Source organism: Xenopus laevis, chromosome 2S (assembly GCF_017654675.1).
Source record: "Xenopus laevis strain J_2021 chromosome 2S, Xenopus_laevis_v10.1, whole genome shotgun sequence".
Classification (NCBI taxonomy): Eukaryota; Metazoa; Chordata; class Amphibia; order Anura; family Pipidae; genus Xenopus; species Xenopus laevis.
In genome coordinates this window covers 137,236,783-137,254,065 of record NC_054374.1, presented here as the reverse complement: position 1 = coordinate 137,254,065, position 17,283 = coordinate 137,236,783, and the positions used below count along the sequence as shown (strand labels likewise).

Sequence of the window (17,283 nt, the reverse complement as noted above, 5' to 3'; positions counted from 1 at the left end):
TCTGAGAAATCGAGTTTTTAAAATTTTAATCGGATTCGATTTGAGTTTTCATGTCGATTCTATTCGCATGAGTATAAAAATGTGATTCTTATAATAAATCTCGACTGGTTATATCTTGAGTTTTAAAAAACTCACATGAATTAGAAATTCGACCCTTGATAGATGTACCTCCCAGGGTGCCAAAAGTTAGGCGACCCCTAAGTGACTACTTTTACTTACCTGACACTCCGGGCCAGTGCTCCTATCAGCAGAAAACCTCACCTGCCCGGGGTTCTTCTAGTGAACATCCTCTTCCTGCTTCTTCGATTTTCTGTTTCCCGGGCAGATGGTTTTCTTTAAAGTTCGGCTTTTTGCTCGACTGCGCATGAGCAGCCGTGGGAAGACCCAGAAGAAACAGGAAGAGGATTGCTCCGTAATGCTCACTAGAACCCTGGGTAAGTCCCGATTTCTGCAGATAGGAGCACCAGCCCGGGGTGTCAGGTAGGTAAAAGTAGTGACTTGGAGGTGCCTAACTTTTGGCACCCCCAAGTGTAAAATGGTATTCCTTCTCCTTTAAGTATGAGATTCTTCCATGATGAAATGAATATCAGTAATACCTCTTAGCAGATATTCAGGATAGCAGGATTCTACATTCCACCCTGTCCTGTAAAGGCAGCCCTGAACAGGAAGGTACAACAGATAAGCCTTGCAAGGGGCATTGTATCATATATGTGGCCATCACTGTATTGTCCATTCACATGGGTAAACCACCCAAATGAATGGAAGAGAAACAAATAGAGGATCTGTTGCTCCTGGGCACAGTGAAAAGCAAATTGCATTGCTGTTACTGCACAAGTTTGGGGGCCAAAACGGTAGTTTCTCTGCTGCCAGAAAAGCTACTGCATGTGGCATTATCCCTAGTCTCAATGAGTAGTCATGAGAGCAGCTATCCTGCCAAGACAGGGGCCTTGTCAAAAGCTATGCCCTAGCTATAGCTTTTTAAGGGATTCAGTCATGACTTTTATGATGTTGTTTTTTTTTCTAAATTACACTATTTACACTGCAAATAATTCATTCTACCATATGAAACTTCATTGCTGAACCAGCAAGTGCATTTTTTTAGTTGTAATATTGGCGTGTAGGCAGCCATCTTAGGTCATTTTGCCTGGTCATGTGCTTTCAGAAAGAGCCAGCACTTTAGGATGGAACTGCTTTCTGGCAGTCTGTTGTTTCTCCTACTCAATTGAACTGAAAGTGTCACAGTGGGACCTGGACTTTACTATTGAGTGCTGTTCTTAGATCTACCAGGCAGCGGTTATCTTGTTTTAGGGAGCTGCTATCTGGTTACCTTTCCACTGTTCTTTTGTTTGGCTGCTTAGGGGGAAGAGGGAGGGGTGATATCACTCTAACTTGCAGTACAGCAGTAAAGAGTGATTGAAGTTTATCAGAGCACAAGTCACATGACTGGGGGCAGCTGGGAAACTGACAATATGTCTAAACATAAAAAAAAATCTGTTTGCTCTTTTGAGAAACAGATTTCAGTGCAGAAGCAACAATAACTAATACATTTTGGGGAAAAAAAATAATTCCCAGGACAGTATCCCTTCAAGGGTAACAGCAGACACGGAGCTATGTTCATGTGCTTTTTAGCTTGCAGGCAGGTGGTAAAACAACAATAATAATAATAATATCCCTCCATAGACTACTATGTTGTGTCAGTGCAATCACAGGCCAAGTGATTATTACTTAACAATACACACTGCCACATTTTTGAGTGATAACCACCTACCGTAATCCGCTATTGCACCAGAAAGGTCAGTGGGATTGCCACTGCAGTCTAGGCAGGGGGATTTTTAAAAATGTTGCTGGTAGCCAGATAACGCTTTCTGAGTAATAATGAAGTGATTCGGGTAATCCATTTTATACTTCTGTACCACACACCACATTTTATTCTCTAAATCTTTATATAGCATATTACTAGCTGAATAAATATACGTGTCAGTGCATAACCTTACTACAATGAATACTAAGGCATCATGTTAAACGACAGCCTAGAACTTACAATGCATGATCAGTATGGACCTAGAGTACCTGATCTGAAACAAAATTTCACTAAATGCAGAAACGGGTGTCCTTATGAAATTATACACAAAAATGCAGGAAGTGAAACTTTTTGCTTCTACATATGGACCGTCAAAACACATTACTTCACAAAACTTTGGTAAATATTGCTGCTCGTGTCTTCTACCTGTAGAAGTGTCACTGGCGTCCATTTTCTACTTCCGAAATGGGACGAGCTGGAAAACATGATATAAAAGAGAGATTTTTTTTTTTTAAAAGAAAGACATGTGAATTGTACAAGGAGAGCATTTTCCCCTATTGTGGGAATGTACTGAAGTCTTATAGAGAGTAGCATTAAAGATATTATAATATAATTTAACAGAATAGGAGACACTAAAGGAAACCCTCTGCATTAATACTACTATGGCAACATATGTGAAATGATGGTAAACTGCTTTACTCAGAATACTAACAAACAACATTTATATCGCTTATGTCTGCACACCTAAAGGGAGTAAGGTCATAGATATAAAATGCAACCAGACTGGCCATTCAGAGAAGCCCGGAGTCAGGACAGGAAGTGGGTGGGAGAATGTGGATCGGAGTGTGCTGGGTCCCTCTGAAGATTTTTTTGCAGAACCATAGAACAGGCTATAAGAGCACAAATCCTTTGAACCCTGCAACATGCTTCCCCCAGTCTCCCCTCATAAATACTCTGCTAAATTCAAGCATCGCTGTATTCATCTGAAATTCAAAGATCCATGTGCTCCAGCTACAACCCAGCTGTGATTCATTGCACTTTTGCATTCTTTATTCAAACAATTGCTCCTGACACTCTAGAACTCACAGCAGGAGTGAGATATTTACAGCAGGAAAGAAGTTATGTTACACGAGACAAATAATAGATAATACATTTGTGTTGCCACTTCTGTTATATGTCTAACTATTTCCAGTCATAGAACACAAGGAACTAATGGCAAACAATGTTGGGGAAAAAATTAGGCTTGTTTCCATATTTCTGCTTTTTTGGTTAAATGCCACACATGATATGGAATATATATATATATATATATATATATATATGTATATATATATATATGGGTCTTGATAAAGGTCCAAGCAGGGGACCGAAACGTTGACCTGTTCTTTTTAAGATGATTTAATAAAGATGAAGATATTTTAAATTCCCAGTGTGCATTCCTGATTCTACGGATTACTATATATATATATATATATATAGATATATATATATATATATATATATATATATATATATATATATATATATATTGATTAAAATTAAACAGATTAGCAGATTATTATCTGACAGCCCTGTGTGCAAGTTGTGTGAAGATGGAAGAAGGTAACAAAGCAATCCTTGTGGAAGAATGCTTTGTCGGATACTATTGGCTCTAGGGTTGCTACACTTCTGAGCAGATTTATCAAAATTCTAATTTGAGAGTTGTTTTCTAACTCAAATTTTGTCAAACTCTGGTGTCTGGGTATTTCTGGAAAAACTCAAATGAATAACGTCAAGAAAAAAGTCTATAGACTGGAAAACTCAAATCGCTTAAATTGATCAAGTTTTCTGCAAAATAAATAAAAACTTAAAATCAACCAAATAGCTTGAACTTTGCCTAGGACAACTCCCATAGACATTCACATTTTCGATTATTTTGTGCATACGAAATACCAGACATTATACATTTTTTAAAATATAACACTAATTGGGGGGAGTTTTCAAATTTGAATTGTGGAAAAAAATTCTAAAAATCGATGAGAGAGGAGAGAGGAGAGAGGAGAGAGGAGAGAGGAGAGAGAGAATAAAGAAAAACTGCACCAACGGGGCCTTGTACAGTGTAAATTTCAAAACGATTTTTTTGATATATATTGAGATTAAAATCTTTGATATTCACACTGTCCAAAGACCTGTTGGTGCGGTTTTTCTTTTCTCTATAACTATTAATGTTTTGACCAGCACACAGGCGTTGGACTGTTATTGATATATATATATATATATATATATATATATTTTTTTTTTAAATTATTCCAAGGTGACAGAGGTCTCAAGGAAGACTGAAACGTTGGAATAATAAATAAACGTTATCTCTATAAATTATATATATTGGAATAATAAATAAACTCTCTCTATATAAATCATATATATAATTTATAGAGATAAAATTTATTATTCCAACCTTTCCCTTAGCGAAAATAACATTTGTGACCAACATAAAGTCATATATACATCCTATATGTGCCCGCCCTATCCTAATTGACCTATGCGTAAGTGCACTAACAAGTTTTGCTAGGCAGAAACTAATGTTCACGAAATGCTCGCGCTGACGAATTAACGCTAGTGAAGCTTCGCCAGCATTCAGCTGTCAAGATGCAACTTTGCATTTTAGTGAATTAGTGTAGTGGTAGCGAATATGCGTCTGGTGAAGTGGAGGCAAGTGTGGCCTTCACAGAATAAATTTCGCCCTTTAGTGAATTTGCCCCATTGTAATTAAGTAACTTTTTATTCCATTCAAAAAGTGCAATGCTGTTTACATTTGTAAGTTAAATTGCAATTGAAAGTAGCATTGGTCTCTCCTTTTCTATTTTCAGGGTGGCTCTCATTTTTGAAACATTGTCTGTGCTGCTGGTTCAGTATCTTGAAACAGATACAGTTTTCAACTGAAATTACGAATAACTTTAAAAGGCACTTTTTTATTTTATTTAAATGAATGTATATTGGAAGGTTGCTTACAATTATATAGTACAACAATACATTTCCTAAAAGGGGTAGTTCACTTTGAAACACTTTTTTTTCCAAGTCAGATGCTTCACCAGAAATAAGGATTTTTTTCAATTATTTATATTTAATGTCTTACCTTTGTCCCTGCTGAGATGAACCCGAGTTTCAATAAATGCAACTTTTTCAATTATTTCTATTTTCTAGTTGTGACTACTTTCTAATATTGAATCTTAAAGTTTAATTTTCAGCTTCCAGAACCTTTTTAAAGCATTTAAAAAGATACATTAGCCAATATATTTCCTATCTTTGTCCCTGCTGTGCAGAATCAAAAGGCTTCATTAAAGTTTCATTAAAGGCAACTGTTCAGGTTGATACAATTGTAGCTAATGTAACAGTTCAGAATTTGCACCTGGATTTCTAACCTGCAAGATTGAAACACCAGAAACATTACATTTTACACTCCAAATTTTAGAAAGTGAAAAGCAATTTCAAAAACAAAAAAGGCTTTATTTCTGAGCAATTGAACAACTTTTTGGAATGCGAACAACCCCTTGTCTGCTGCAGAAGTCAAAATACAATCATATTAATTGTGATTTGACTATATATGATAAGTGAAGTTAAACATTGTCTTTAAAGCTTAACCTGAAGGTCTAATTTGGACATCAGACATATGGTTTCCTTTTTCTCTTCAACAATGTAGCTGAGTAACGATATTACTATGCCTTGTTGATACTATATTAACATATGACTGGCTTCCAGGGTGGCGCCTAGTCACCTCCCATTCATGTCAGGTGGGCAACAGAAAGGAACAACGAAACCATTTAAAAAGAATCTTTATAAAGCACTTTCAATCTGTATAAAACACTTTGCTTCATCTTGTTTATCATGCAAGTGTGAAATGTATGAAAGCAAAGGATACAAGGAATATGTTAAGTGCTATGGAACTTTGCATCTGCTAAACATGATTACCGTCAATGGCAACATCACTACTTTTAAATAACACTTGTAGGAGAATTAGACCCTCGCTGGAATTAAATCCTCATGTATCTTCACCTGGTGGCAATGCATTGCCCAGGTTAGGCTCCCAGAGCAGATTTTGGCACGTGTGAGTATGTATTTTAGTGGTGAAATCCACTCGGTTTGCCTGCACACAATGAGTCTTGGTGAAGATATGAGTGGGAGTTGATGCCAGTGGTGGGGGTCGATTCTTGGATTCTACATGTCCCAATTTTCTTAAATCTCTTGCCCCTGGCTTCCTCTTGATAATGGTACTTTCATTATTGGTAGTGAATACCGGGCAAGTTTTGGTGCAAAAATCTAAGTTTACAGGTTTACGGTTATACTATAGGTCACCATACTCAAATTTAAATGAAACATAGACACATTGTGCTGGGATCCCATTAAAATAAAGAAGCATTTTTACATTTTTGCAGAAGTATTGAGTGGAGTGCGGCGATGTTTCATTTGAATTTGAGGCATTTTGTTTGTGGCATGGCCTGCATGGAGCACCTCCAGTTAATTATAAAGATTAATCTTTATTCCCGAAATAAATTTTACGGGAAAGGAGTCTAAAAGTTTACAGGTCACAGTAACCATACAGGTATATATTGTACTTGGTATACAGTGGTATACAGAAGAACCAACATTGTAGACTTATGAAGTATATACATCTAGGGAATAAGAAAGCCCAGAAGATTGTCCAAGGTGCATTTCAGTAAAGCTGGCCATAGACGCAAAGATCTGATCGTACGAACCGAGGATTCGTACGATTTTCGGACCGTGTGTGCAGAGTCCCGACATTTTTCGTCCGGCGGAGATCGGTCGTTTTGTCGATCAGACAAGTTAAAAGATTTGTCGGCTGCCGATAATATCTCTGCGTGTATTGCCGATCGTACGATTTTCAGTGGGAGACTGTCACCAGCTTTTGTCGGACTTAACTTTCGTAGGATTGCTGTCAGGGGCAGAACATCGGCTGATCTGTTCTTTCCTACTTTATTGGATCGGAATGGTTAGTGGCAGGTCGGGAGATAGGCAAGTCCGATTGTACAATGATTCGTACTATTGGATCTTTGCGGCTATGGCCATCTTAAGTCCACCTCTAATGACATCATACCATGTCCCCTTGTGTATAAGACCATAAGCCCTCCTGGCTTCTTGTAAGGAGATTATAAACACAATAGGACCATGTAGGAGGACATAAGAAGCCACACAATAGCTGCTTGGGCAAAAAAGAAGGGTAAAGCTATTGATGCCTTCAAAAGCTACCAAGAAAAAAAAAAATCTTATTAAGCTTTTAATATTTGTATTAGAAACCAAAAAAATCTTAACTTGCAAAAGCAATTTGAAATAATAAAGTTCCTGTTATGAGTGAAAGAGAAGAGTATTTCACTTTAAAAGTTCTCTCACCTACTTTGTGGTCAAGTGTTAAACATAGCTGATAACTTGTACTTGAGCAAGAAAAAAGGCGGCATTTTTAATCCCAGGTGCTCTGACAACAGCATTCCCACTGTAATAGACCGTATTTGAGCAAGAAAAATGCGGCCCCCCCGGCTAAAAATGTGGTTTATTGCAACAGGTCACCGACCAAAAATCGCCTGACGCGTTTCGGGAACACTTCCCTTAATCATAGGTCTATGAAGCATATGATTAAGGGAGGTGTTCCCGAAACGCGTCAGGTGATTTTTGGTCAGTGACCTGCAATAAATCACGTTTTTAACCGGAGTGCCGCATTTTTTCTTGCTCAAGTACCATCTATTACAGTGGGAATGCTGTTAGCAGAGCAACCGGTATTAAAAGTGGAGCTGTACTAAAGCATACGAAGGAGAGGTGAGTCTGGAGTGGCCTTATTCTTTTATAGGTAATAACTGCCCACTGAAAGAAGACTGTGTACAGGGGCTTATTTATAAACACTAGCCATTGTTCATAAAGCATTTGTGCATTCATTGTTCAGCTGGCTAACAAACATGCAGAAGTCTGCCCATGCTTAATACTTCGTTCCAGTTGTCTTTACAAAAAAACAAAACAAAGGATATGCTAAATCTAAGAATAAAGTATATAAAGGCACATTGAAGCACAAATGTCAAGCTTGTGACCCTCTCTACTTTAAACTACACTAGGACCCCCATTTTCAGAGGACAAAAAAAAACCAATGGTATAAAATGAATGAAATCTTTAAATTTATGGTACGTAAAATTGAGGTTTCACTGTACTACCCACTAGACTCCAGCAGACAGAACTTATCAGGCAATTATAAGCAGGTCTGCAATTAGATTCCTAATAGCCCTGGTATTACAAATACAGAGAGGCCCAAACAGCCCCCTGCATAATTAATAAGTAGTGACTGTCTACAATGTTTTTTTATTTTCAGCAGCATCTCTGGCATTTGCCAGAATCTACAGATTGTGAGCCTGGACCTGGTTATAAGTTATCTGTTGGTGAGACACAAGTTCGGACATTGTTTTGTTATAGAAGTAAAGGTTTAATAAAATACTAGAATACCTTCCAGCACAACACACGAGCATACAAGGGTTGGTGTACCAAAGGTGCATACCACTTTACCCAGTCAGTGATGGGCACTAACCAAAACCTTAACCACCGATGATATTAAAACAGCAAACTCTTTATTGAGATTACGCCAAGCCAGTTTGTTTTCATGGCAAACAGATTTGAAGCTATTATTTAAAGCAGGGCTGTCCATTTGAAGGCCTGTGGGCTGGATTTGGCACTGCAAAAAATGTTATAGCCTCCAGCCTGCCCAAGGCCTCACAGACTTCACTGCATGACAATTTAAATGAGGCACTTGAACATGCTGTATGTGAAATAATTGGCCCAGTACATGAGCTAAGTTAGAATACTGTGGTGTTAAGTGTTAACATATGCATTTAGACACAAACCAAGTTCCTTCATTTCCCTAGAGATATTCCTAGGCAGCAGCCTAGCTGTAAGCACAGCAGTCATACGCCTGCCATGGAATGCTTCAAGTCTCATGGAGGCTGTGCATGGAAGCAAATCTACTCCAAGGTATTGTACTTTATCTAGAGGGGGGTGATGAGAATGACTAGAGCTGGTTTGAGGGATGTCTGGGGCCTCTGCAGCGACATAATTTCCCAAAGATTAGTTTTTTCTGCTGTTATTAGCACTGCACCCCGCTCCCCCTTCAAGGGGGAAAAAAAGCAAAAAAATAATAATTGCCACAGTTTGACAGAGAAGAAGACTAGAGTGTGCACATATCATTTGCCTGCCAAAAGCCAACTGCATATAAACTGCTGTTCTGCTGAAAGTGATGGCAGTTCGTACAAGTCATGTGCACAGTGCAAAGCTGCTGGGCTGTCTGTTGCATGAACTGCTATTCAGTAGCTGGAGCGTTTATTTATATTTCAGAGGCCATGGTTTCACTTGGGGGATTCATTTTGGGTGATGGATACCCAACCTGTGACAGGCAGTTCCCGCTGAACTAGATCTCCCTGAACTGCTGGCGGATTGGGGAGAAAAAGCAAAGCAGCAGCAGCTGGAGGGGGCACAACTTTCCATCTGTGACTGCTAAGACCCAATCATGATCGAAAGGAATGGAAGATTCACATCAATCAACGTCCAGCTGTTGTGCTAGCACAATAGCCCCCCTGGCAATTGAGCAACAGCTGGAGGCTGCACATGGCCGATATGTGTGTGCTGGGCCTATACAACAGAATGATACTTATCAATGCCCTAAGCCAGAGAGCAATGTGCGTGTAGATAAGTTTGGCAGCCCTCACCGCTATAAGACTAAATTATAGGATGTGACCCCCCCAAGGTTTGTGTGGGGACACAAACCTCCGCCAATCACATCTGTTTCCTCTGTCTCCCACAGTGAAGCCAAGGCTCCCCATCATTCCCAGTGAAACCAAGACTGCTCACCATTCCCACAGCGAAACCAAGACTGCTCACCATTCCCACAGCGAAGCCAAGGCTCCCCATTATTCCCACAATAAAGCCAAGTCTCCCCATTATTCCCACAGTAAAGCCAAGTCTCCCCATTATTCACACAGTAAAGCCAAGGCTCCCCATCATTCCCAGTGAAACCAAGAGTCCCCATCATTCCCACAGTAAAGCCAAGATTCCCCATCATTCCCAGTGAAACCAAGATTCCCCATCATTCCCAGTGAAACCAAGAGTCCCCATCATTCCCACAGTGAAGCCAAGACTCCCCATCATACCCAATGAAACCAAGACTTGCCATCATTCCCACAGTGAAGCCAAGGCTCCCCATCATTCCCAGTGAAACCAAGACTGCTCACCATTCCCACAGCGAAGCCAAGGCTCCCCATTATTCCCACAATAAAGCCAAGTCTCCCCATTATTCCCACAGTAAAGCCAAGTCTCCCCATTATTCACACAGTAAAGCCAAGGCTCCCCATCATTCCCAGTGAAACCAAGAGTCCCCATCATTCCCACAGTAAAGCCAAGATTCCCCATCATTCCCAGTGAAACCAAGATTCCCCATCATTCCCAGTGAAACCAAGACTCCCCATCATTCCCACAGTGAAGCCAAGACTCCCCATCAATCCCACAGTGAAGCCAAGACTCCCCATCATACCCAATGAAACCAAGACTTGCCATCATTCCCACAGTAAAGCCAAGGATCCCCATGATTCCCAGTGAAGCCAAGGATCCCCATCATTCCCACAGCGCCAGCTCCTCACACGGCCAAAGAATGGGAACGGTCGGTAGGAAAGGCAGCGAGTTGGACTCACCTTCCTGGGTGAAATACAGCGGGCACTCGCCGAAATCCGCTCGGTACCAGGAATTAGGTGAAAGCTCTAACCGAGCGGTGCTTTACGCAGCCAGCGACCAAACCCCGCCAAAACACAACCCACTAGACGCATGCGCAATACCGCCCTCCGGCCTAAGGGAATGCCCCTATTCGGGTACACACTGTGCCTTCTTTCTGCCACACTGCAGCGCAACCCATTCAATAGGGAAACAGGGCCATATAATGAGCCGCTATATAATGACATTTTAACGCTTAGAACATAATGCTTCCGCACCGCTACAAAACGAGCACCGGGCTAGCATAGCATTTATCTGTATAAATTATCTAGACCGATAATAAAATAAAAAGGACGTACCAGCACTTCTCCTAGGCCGGACAATAGCACTGACTAACAAGACCCTAATTTTTTTTTTTTTTTGCCTCCCCAATGTATTAACCAATCAACGAAGCCAAACGTCATGCTAGTTGCCCAATCGACGACGCCTACGCGACTACGACCAATTAGAAGACAAATGGGCGTGTTCGGGCGGACTCAATATACAGAGCGGTAGGGATTTAGTCTCCACTCTTCCTTCCTGTCGCTTCTCTTTTGTTTCAGCAGTTGTCGAGTTAACACCGGGGGAGAGTCACGATGCACAAGTCCGAGGTAAGGCCTAGTCCAGTGTCCTAAGCTCATCCGCGTCCTTTCTCTTATGCGCGTAGCCCGTTCTAATTCAACAACCTTTTCCTTATGGCCTAGTATTACAAGTAACGCTGGCGCCTTTTTGGACCAGTCTCCTTTTATTTATCTGTGCTGGCCTTATGGAGGCAAAAGGGGTTAAACAGCTGCAGTTGGCTATTTGCTATAGTCTATATAGAACATGAAGGCCTTTAGGCTTTTGTTTAAACGCGGAGTTGGACGCTTTGTGTAGAGCCCCTTTGTCTGCCTCCATTTTGTCTGCTCCACCCTATGAGGCGCTCTAGTCCCGCCTACCTTCTGCTCGCTTAATGGCGGCTGCGGCCTATGTTCTGTGGCGCGTGTTTAGTCAATGGCGGATATGACCCGGTCTCTTTTTATTTAACCTCAGTCTTACAAATAAATACCGATGCCTTTGCCCCGCTTACTTTGTTTAGTACCGGATATTAATGGTCCAAACTAAGTTTTTAGTATGGGATTGGTTCAAAAGAGGCTTCTAGTGCTTGCTATTGGCTGACTACGGCTGATGCCCTCTGACTAGGGTTGTCAGGTTCAATTTTCAAAACCAGCCCAAAAATAGCACAATTTATGCAGTGAAAGTCTATAAATGAATGAATATACGTGAAAATACACCTATATTCAGTTTAGCAAATCTTTCCATGAAGTAAGATGCAGCAGATTTTTGCCCAACATTTTCTGAAATTGAGGAAAGTCGCTGGAAAATGCAAGAATGCTTATAGGAGAAATCAAGCTGTGGGGAAAAAATCCCTATCCCCCCCCCGGCTAACTACCCCCCTTCCCCACGGAGATGCTCCATAATTGCCCCGTGGCGCAGATTCTTTCAGCGAAGTTCCATACGTCCATCTTCCGGCTCCTCTGCAAGCTGACTGCACGCACAGTTGGAACGGTATGTGACAGATGCGCATGCGGAGAATTACATCGAAATTGCCGATCTCTCAGTCGGTTTACAGATGAGCCGGGAAGATGGATGCGTGGAACGAAGAATTGCAGCCGAGGGTTAAGTATGGGGCATCTCGTCTGGGGGGAGGAGGCAGGGCTACCTGGGGTGGGGGGATACAGGGTTTTTTCCCCACAGGTTGATTTCTCCTTTAAGGGTGGCTGGAGACTGGGGTACAGAGCCCAAAATCTGGGCATGCTGGGTATTGTAGTCTTAGATTAAACTTGGTAGTTGAATTGTTATACAAAAACTAAATTACTCAACATGCACTGGTGCATTAGGACAAGAAAAACATTGTCTGATTTCCAGACAACCCCCCTCCCCGTCCCATCTGCTAGAGCTGAATGGTTGGATTGGTTCCATATGGAGGGGGGGGATCAATAGTTCGGTGACCATGCCAAATTAGTGGATTTTATCACTTCTCTCTTTTTTTTTGTAGGCACCCAAGGAGCCAGAGCAACTCCGCAAGCTGTTCATTGGAGGCCTGAGTTTTGAAACAACTGACGAAAGTCTTCGTGAGCACTTTGAGCAATGGGGCGCCCTAACAGACTGTGTGGTAAGTATTGGATATTCTAAGTATCTGGAGGTTTCTTTGGCTTTGATGTGTGACACTACAAGCGATTTATATGGATCCCAGCATGATTCTCTTCAGACCTCAAAGATTTTTATAATCCATATTATATATTATAATTTACCCACAATGGGCTATATCTTGGACTGCATGAAGTGGTGGTTTTGTGTAGCCTAAGATACCCTGCCCATTCTTTCCCAGCTCCAACCAAAGTGTGTCAATGTAATAACAATATAACGTACTGCTAAAGTCTGTGCTTGCTGCAGCAACATTACTGTAGCTTATGTAATCAAACTGCTGTGTGGCCATGAGGGCTGCCATTCAAAGCTGACCCAGGTTACCTAGCAGATGACAGAGAAGCCTGTTAAAAACATTCTCTTCTATAGAGCTCATCTGCTATGTAGCCTATGTCTCTTCTCCAGCTTCAATGGCTGCCCCATGGCTAAACCGCAGCTGAATTATATAAACTAGTAGTCTTTCTGAAGCAAACTTGAAATGCAATGTAGTGCTTCCCTGTTCTGGTAAAAGTTCTAAGTACTTTGTTACAATTTCATTTTTTGGTCTTTCTGTTCCATTAACAGATTTTCATTTCATTATACAATGGTTTTTGCTAAGAGTACACTGAATTTACATGGAGTAGCCTCACTGTTAAAGCAAAAATGGACGGATTAGTCAGTAATTTTTAATCGCCTTCCATTCATGCTGACTAGGTTTATTTCCCCTTACTTAGGCAACAGAAGTATTGTTTGATGTGTGCACACTTTTATTGTGCCAGTTAAAATTGTCTTTCTGATTATGGTAGGTTATGAGAGATCCAAACTCAAAACGTTCCCGTGGCTTTGGATTTGTAACATACTCCTCAACAGACGAAGTAGATGCTGCCATGACTGCTCGGCCGCATAAGGTGGATGGACGAGTGGTTGAACCTAAAAGGGCTGTCTCTAGAGAAGTAAGTTATATGTACATATTGTCTCTTGCTGTTGATGAGACTTGACTGTTCAGTTATTTATGGCTATATTTTCTATATTATTCAATTTTTTTTTCCACCAGGATTCTTCTAGGCCTGGTGCACACCTCACCGTTAAGAAGATCTTTGTAGGTGGTATAAAGGAGGACACAGAAGAACACCATTTACGAGAATATTTTGAGCAATATGGCAAAATTGAAGTCATAGAGATAATGACCGACCGAGGCAGTGGCAAGAAAAGGGGCTTTGCATTTGTCACATTTGAAGACCATGATTCAGTTGACAAGATTGTCAGTAAGTTGACTTACTGGTGGGCAGAATTTTGCAAGTAAACTCTTGTATTTAGTAGTTCCTGGTTGGGGAAACCTGTTCGTAGTGCCTCAATTTGTGTGACTTCAGTCATATGCTATTCTTTTGGAGTGTTCTATGAATAAGCTGGGTTCCGCTAGTAATGTTTTTTTATTAGGGATGCACCGAATCCAGGATTCAGTTCGGGATTTGGCCGAATCCTTCTGCCCGGCCAAACCGGATCCTAATTTCCATATGTAAATTCGGGTCAGGGAGGATTTGGGGGTTCGGGCGAATCCAAAAAAGTGGATTCGGTACATCCCTAGTTATTTTTTATTTGGATGTTCAAACTGTATAGGTCGTGCAGCAACAAAAGCATATTCTCTACACTGGTGTATAATTTACACTTAAACTAACTGACAAATTAGATCTTTGTATTGATTTATATTTGCTCTGTTATTTGCAGTCCAGAAATATCACACTGTCAACAACCACAACTGTGAAGTGCGTAAGGCACTCTCCAAACAGGAAATGTCAAGTGTTTCTGGCAGTCAAAGAGGTGAGGCTTCAGAGATTTAAAGAGAAAAATCCAGTACTTTTTATAGTTGGCTACTTCCCACATGGAAGTCCATTTTGATTAATTTCCCTACCTTTTCTTTCAAGGACGTGGTGGCTCTGGAAACTATGGTGGCCGTGGAGGGTTTGGTAATGACAACTTTGGAGGTCGTGGTGGAAACTTTGGTGGCAACAGAGGGGGTAAGTGAGGGTCTTGTGTCTTTTAACATAACTGCTGTACTTGGGAGTTTTTGGTGACCCCTTTCATACTGCAGTGCACGAGTCACTACATACTAAAGGTAATTTTGCTATGGGCTGTTTTGACTTAATTTTACTTTATTGCAGGTGGATTTGGTAACCGAAGTTATGGTGGAGATGGCTTTGGCAATGATGGTGGTTTTGGTGGCAGTCCTCCTTACTCTGGTGGTAACAGAGGATATGGTGGCAGCCAAGGCGGTGGATATGGTGGCAGCCAAGGCGGTGGATATGGTGGTGGCGGCCAAGGCGGTGGATATGGTGGTGGCGGCCAAGGCGGTGGATATGGTGGCGGCCAAACTGGTGGTTATGGTGGCGGCCAAGGCGGTGGATATGGTGGCGGCCAAGGCGGAGGATATGGTGGTGGCCAAGGAGGTGGGAATGGAGGATACGATGGCTATAATGGAGGAGGCAGTGGTTCTGGGGGTAAGTAACTGACTTGTACCTGAATGTACCTTTTTGCAGAAAGTGAGCATGGAAACTAATAGTGACTAATCACCATCCACCATATTGGTTACTTTTCGAGTCTCTGATTTTGCATTGGCAATGCTGCAGGCCTAACCCGCTTTTTTTTTTATTTATTTTTTTAAGGTAACTTTGGTGGGAGCGGGGGATATAATGACTTCGGCAACTACAACAATCAGTCCTCGTCCAGCTTTGGCCCAATGAAAGGTGGAAATTATGGTGGTGGCAGGAATTCTGCACCGTATGCAGGTAAGATGTGATCCTAAATAAACAAACCTAATTACTACTTTTCTATCAGGATGGCACTTTATTGCTGAATCTACATCAAGGCAATGGGTTAGTGGCCACTATATACAAGCAGTGGGGGGGGGGGAGAGGATTTACTTAATTTCTATGTTGTGGATGATGCTGTTGATTACACTCAGTGAAGTCTGGGGGGGGGGGGGGCGCAGAGACATGCCCTGGACAACAGCTAGATATTTGGGTGGGAGCCTGGCTGTTAAAACAACTTTTTATTAGGCCTTAGCAGGGGTTTTCTCCTACTGTAGATAGCAGTTTTAATCAACTGTAAAGATTGCGTTGGTAAAATCTGCTTTATTTACTTCAGGTGGCTATGGCGGAGGGTCTGGTAGCAGCAGTAGCGGATATGGCGGTGGGAGGAGGTTTTAATTTTTCTGCAGGTATGGTCTTCAACTCTGCCGTGTGATCTAACAGTGGTTCCAGTAAAAATGTCTTGAATATGGCAACTTGGTGCTGTGCAATATTAGCTATGTAGATTAACCCTTATTCCATGTTATTCAACAGGAAGCAATGCTTAGCAGCAGAGGACAGCCAGGCAAGCGACAGGTTACTACAAAAGTTGAAGTCAGCCAAGCACAGGTGTGGCAGGCATAGCTGCTACATGAAGAAATGTTAGCGAATCAGTAACCAATGAGGAAAAACGCAGGACTATTTGTGACACATTAACTTTATGAAGAAATAAGTTTGTTTTGTGAGCATGTAAAACATAAGTTTGAATTTTTTTTTTTTATGTATAGGTTCCTTTTATAAAATTCGCTTTTTATTTTTCCACATTGTGGTCATGCTGTTAAACTGTACAAATCTTTATCATGACTAAATAAATGTCCCCCTTTTTTAAAAACAAAATGTGCAGGGTAATTTTGGAAGTGTAGCTTTGATGCAGGAAACTTGTATTTGCTGGAAGAGAAGTAGCTGTGCTGCCCAGAACGAGTAGCTGTAGTCAGTGAGTTTTAAACCTAGTCAACAGGTGCAGCCAGTACAGCTTTGTTACACTAATGTTAAGCCCAGCTAAATTTCAGCTTCTGAAGCTTTTCATGTTTAGACTTAAAGGGCAAGTTTGCTTTCAACCTCTGATAGTACCTTGTAACTGCCCAGTTGTATGTCTTTCATATTGGTCACTCCAGTCCTGATAACTACTCACCTGTTTCTGTTGAACTTGCAGTAATGGGTCATTTTTAGACTATTGCCACTTCAGACTAGAACTATTCACAATACAAACATAAATACTGTTAAACATGGCACAATAGTCTTGTCCCTTGCACCTGATAGTGGTAAGACATTTTCTTAGTAGAAATTTCTACAGTGATACCAGTGATTATGCTAGACTTTGGACAACCTTTTCTAAGGGCTTCAGAGCTGGACAGTGCCTGCTTTAAAGAAGCTGTATAGCTTCTGCTAAATTTTTATTTTTTTGTGGTTAAATTAGGCAAACCTTACTGCTAATTACCCTGCAGAAAGATGCAGTTTTTATAGTGCTACCGTGTTTGCTGTGCACTAGTAATGTGCTTGTCTTTCTCACAAAGACTAACTTGGAGCAGTATTTTCCTATTTGTGAAATAAAATACTGTAGACTTTAGCCTATTTTAATTCAAATGTTTAGCACAGTATCTAGCTCTCTGCAGTCTAGAGGGAATCTTCCCCCAACCCGTGTCGTTAATCTGGAGGGGCGTGCAGTCATGTTTGTAGCCAAGCTTTTTAGCTTTCTGCTGTTTTCTACCT

The 17,283-nt window shown here is 41.1% G+C and overlaps 2 protein-coding genes across 5 annotated transcripts in view; one reads left to right on the top strand and one right to left on the bottom strand.

Annotated features, from left to right (window-relative positions):
- The window catches only part of cbx5.S (chromobox 5 S homeolog), a 30,443-nt gene extending 19,480 nt beyond the window's left edge, over positions 1-10,963 (bottom strand). The window contains exons 1-2 of one of the 3 annotated variants that reach the window (NM_001087394.2): positions 10,885-10,963; positions 2,228-2,276 (exon numbers count right to left, since the gene is read on the bottom strand). In NM_001087394.2, coding sequence (NP_001080863.1) covers positions 2,228-2,252 — 25 coding nt within the window. In that variant the 5' untranslated portion in view covers positions 2,253-2,276; positions 10,885-10,963. Of the gene's footprint in view, positions 1-2,227; positions 2,277-10,372; positions 10,456-10,509; positions 10,823-10,884 lie in introns of those variants that run through there. The other 2 variants (XM_018248088.2, XM_018248089.2) reach the window with 2 other exon arrangements.
- A 59-nt stretch (positions 10,964-11,022) lies between these two features.
- hnrnpa1.S (heterogeneous nuclear ribonucleoprotein A1 S homeolog) lies at positions 11,023-16,410 on the top strand. 2 transcript variants are annotated; one of them, NM_001087220.1, is given in 10 exon segments: positions 11,129-11,175; positions 12,603-12,719; positions 13,537-13,683; positions 13,785-13,995; positions 14,456-14,548; positions 14,653-14,745; positions 14,890-15,225; positions 15,391-15,513; positions 15,872-15,944; positions 16,069-16,405. In NM_001087220.1, coding segments are annotated over 9 exon segments (1,197 nt in total). In that variant the 5' UTR covers positions 11,129-11,160; the 3' UTR covers positions 15,934-15,944; positions 16,069-16,405.
- The last annotated feature ends 873 nt before the right edge of the window (positions 16,411-17,283 follow it).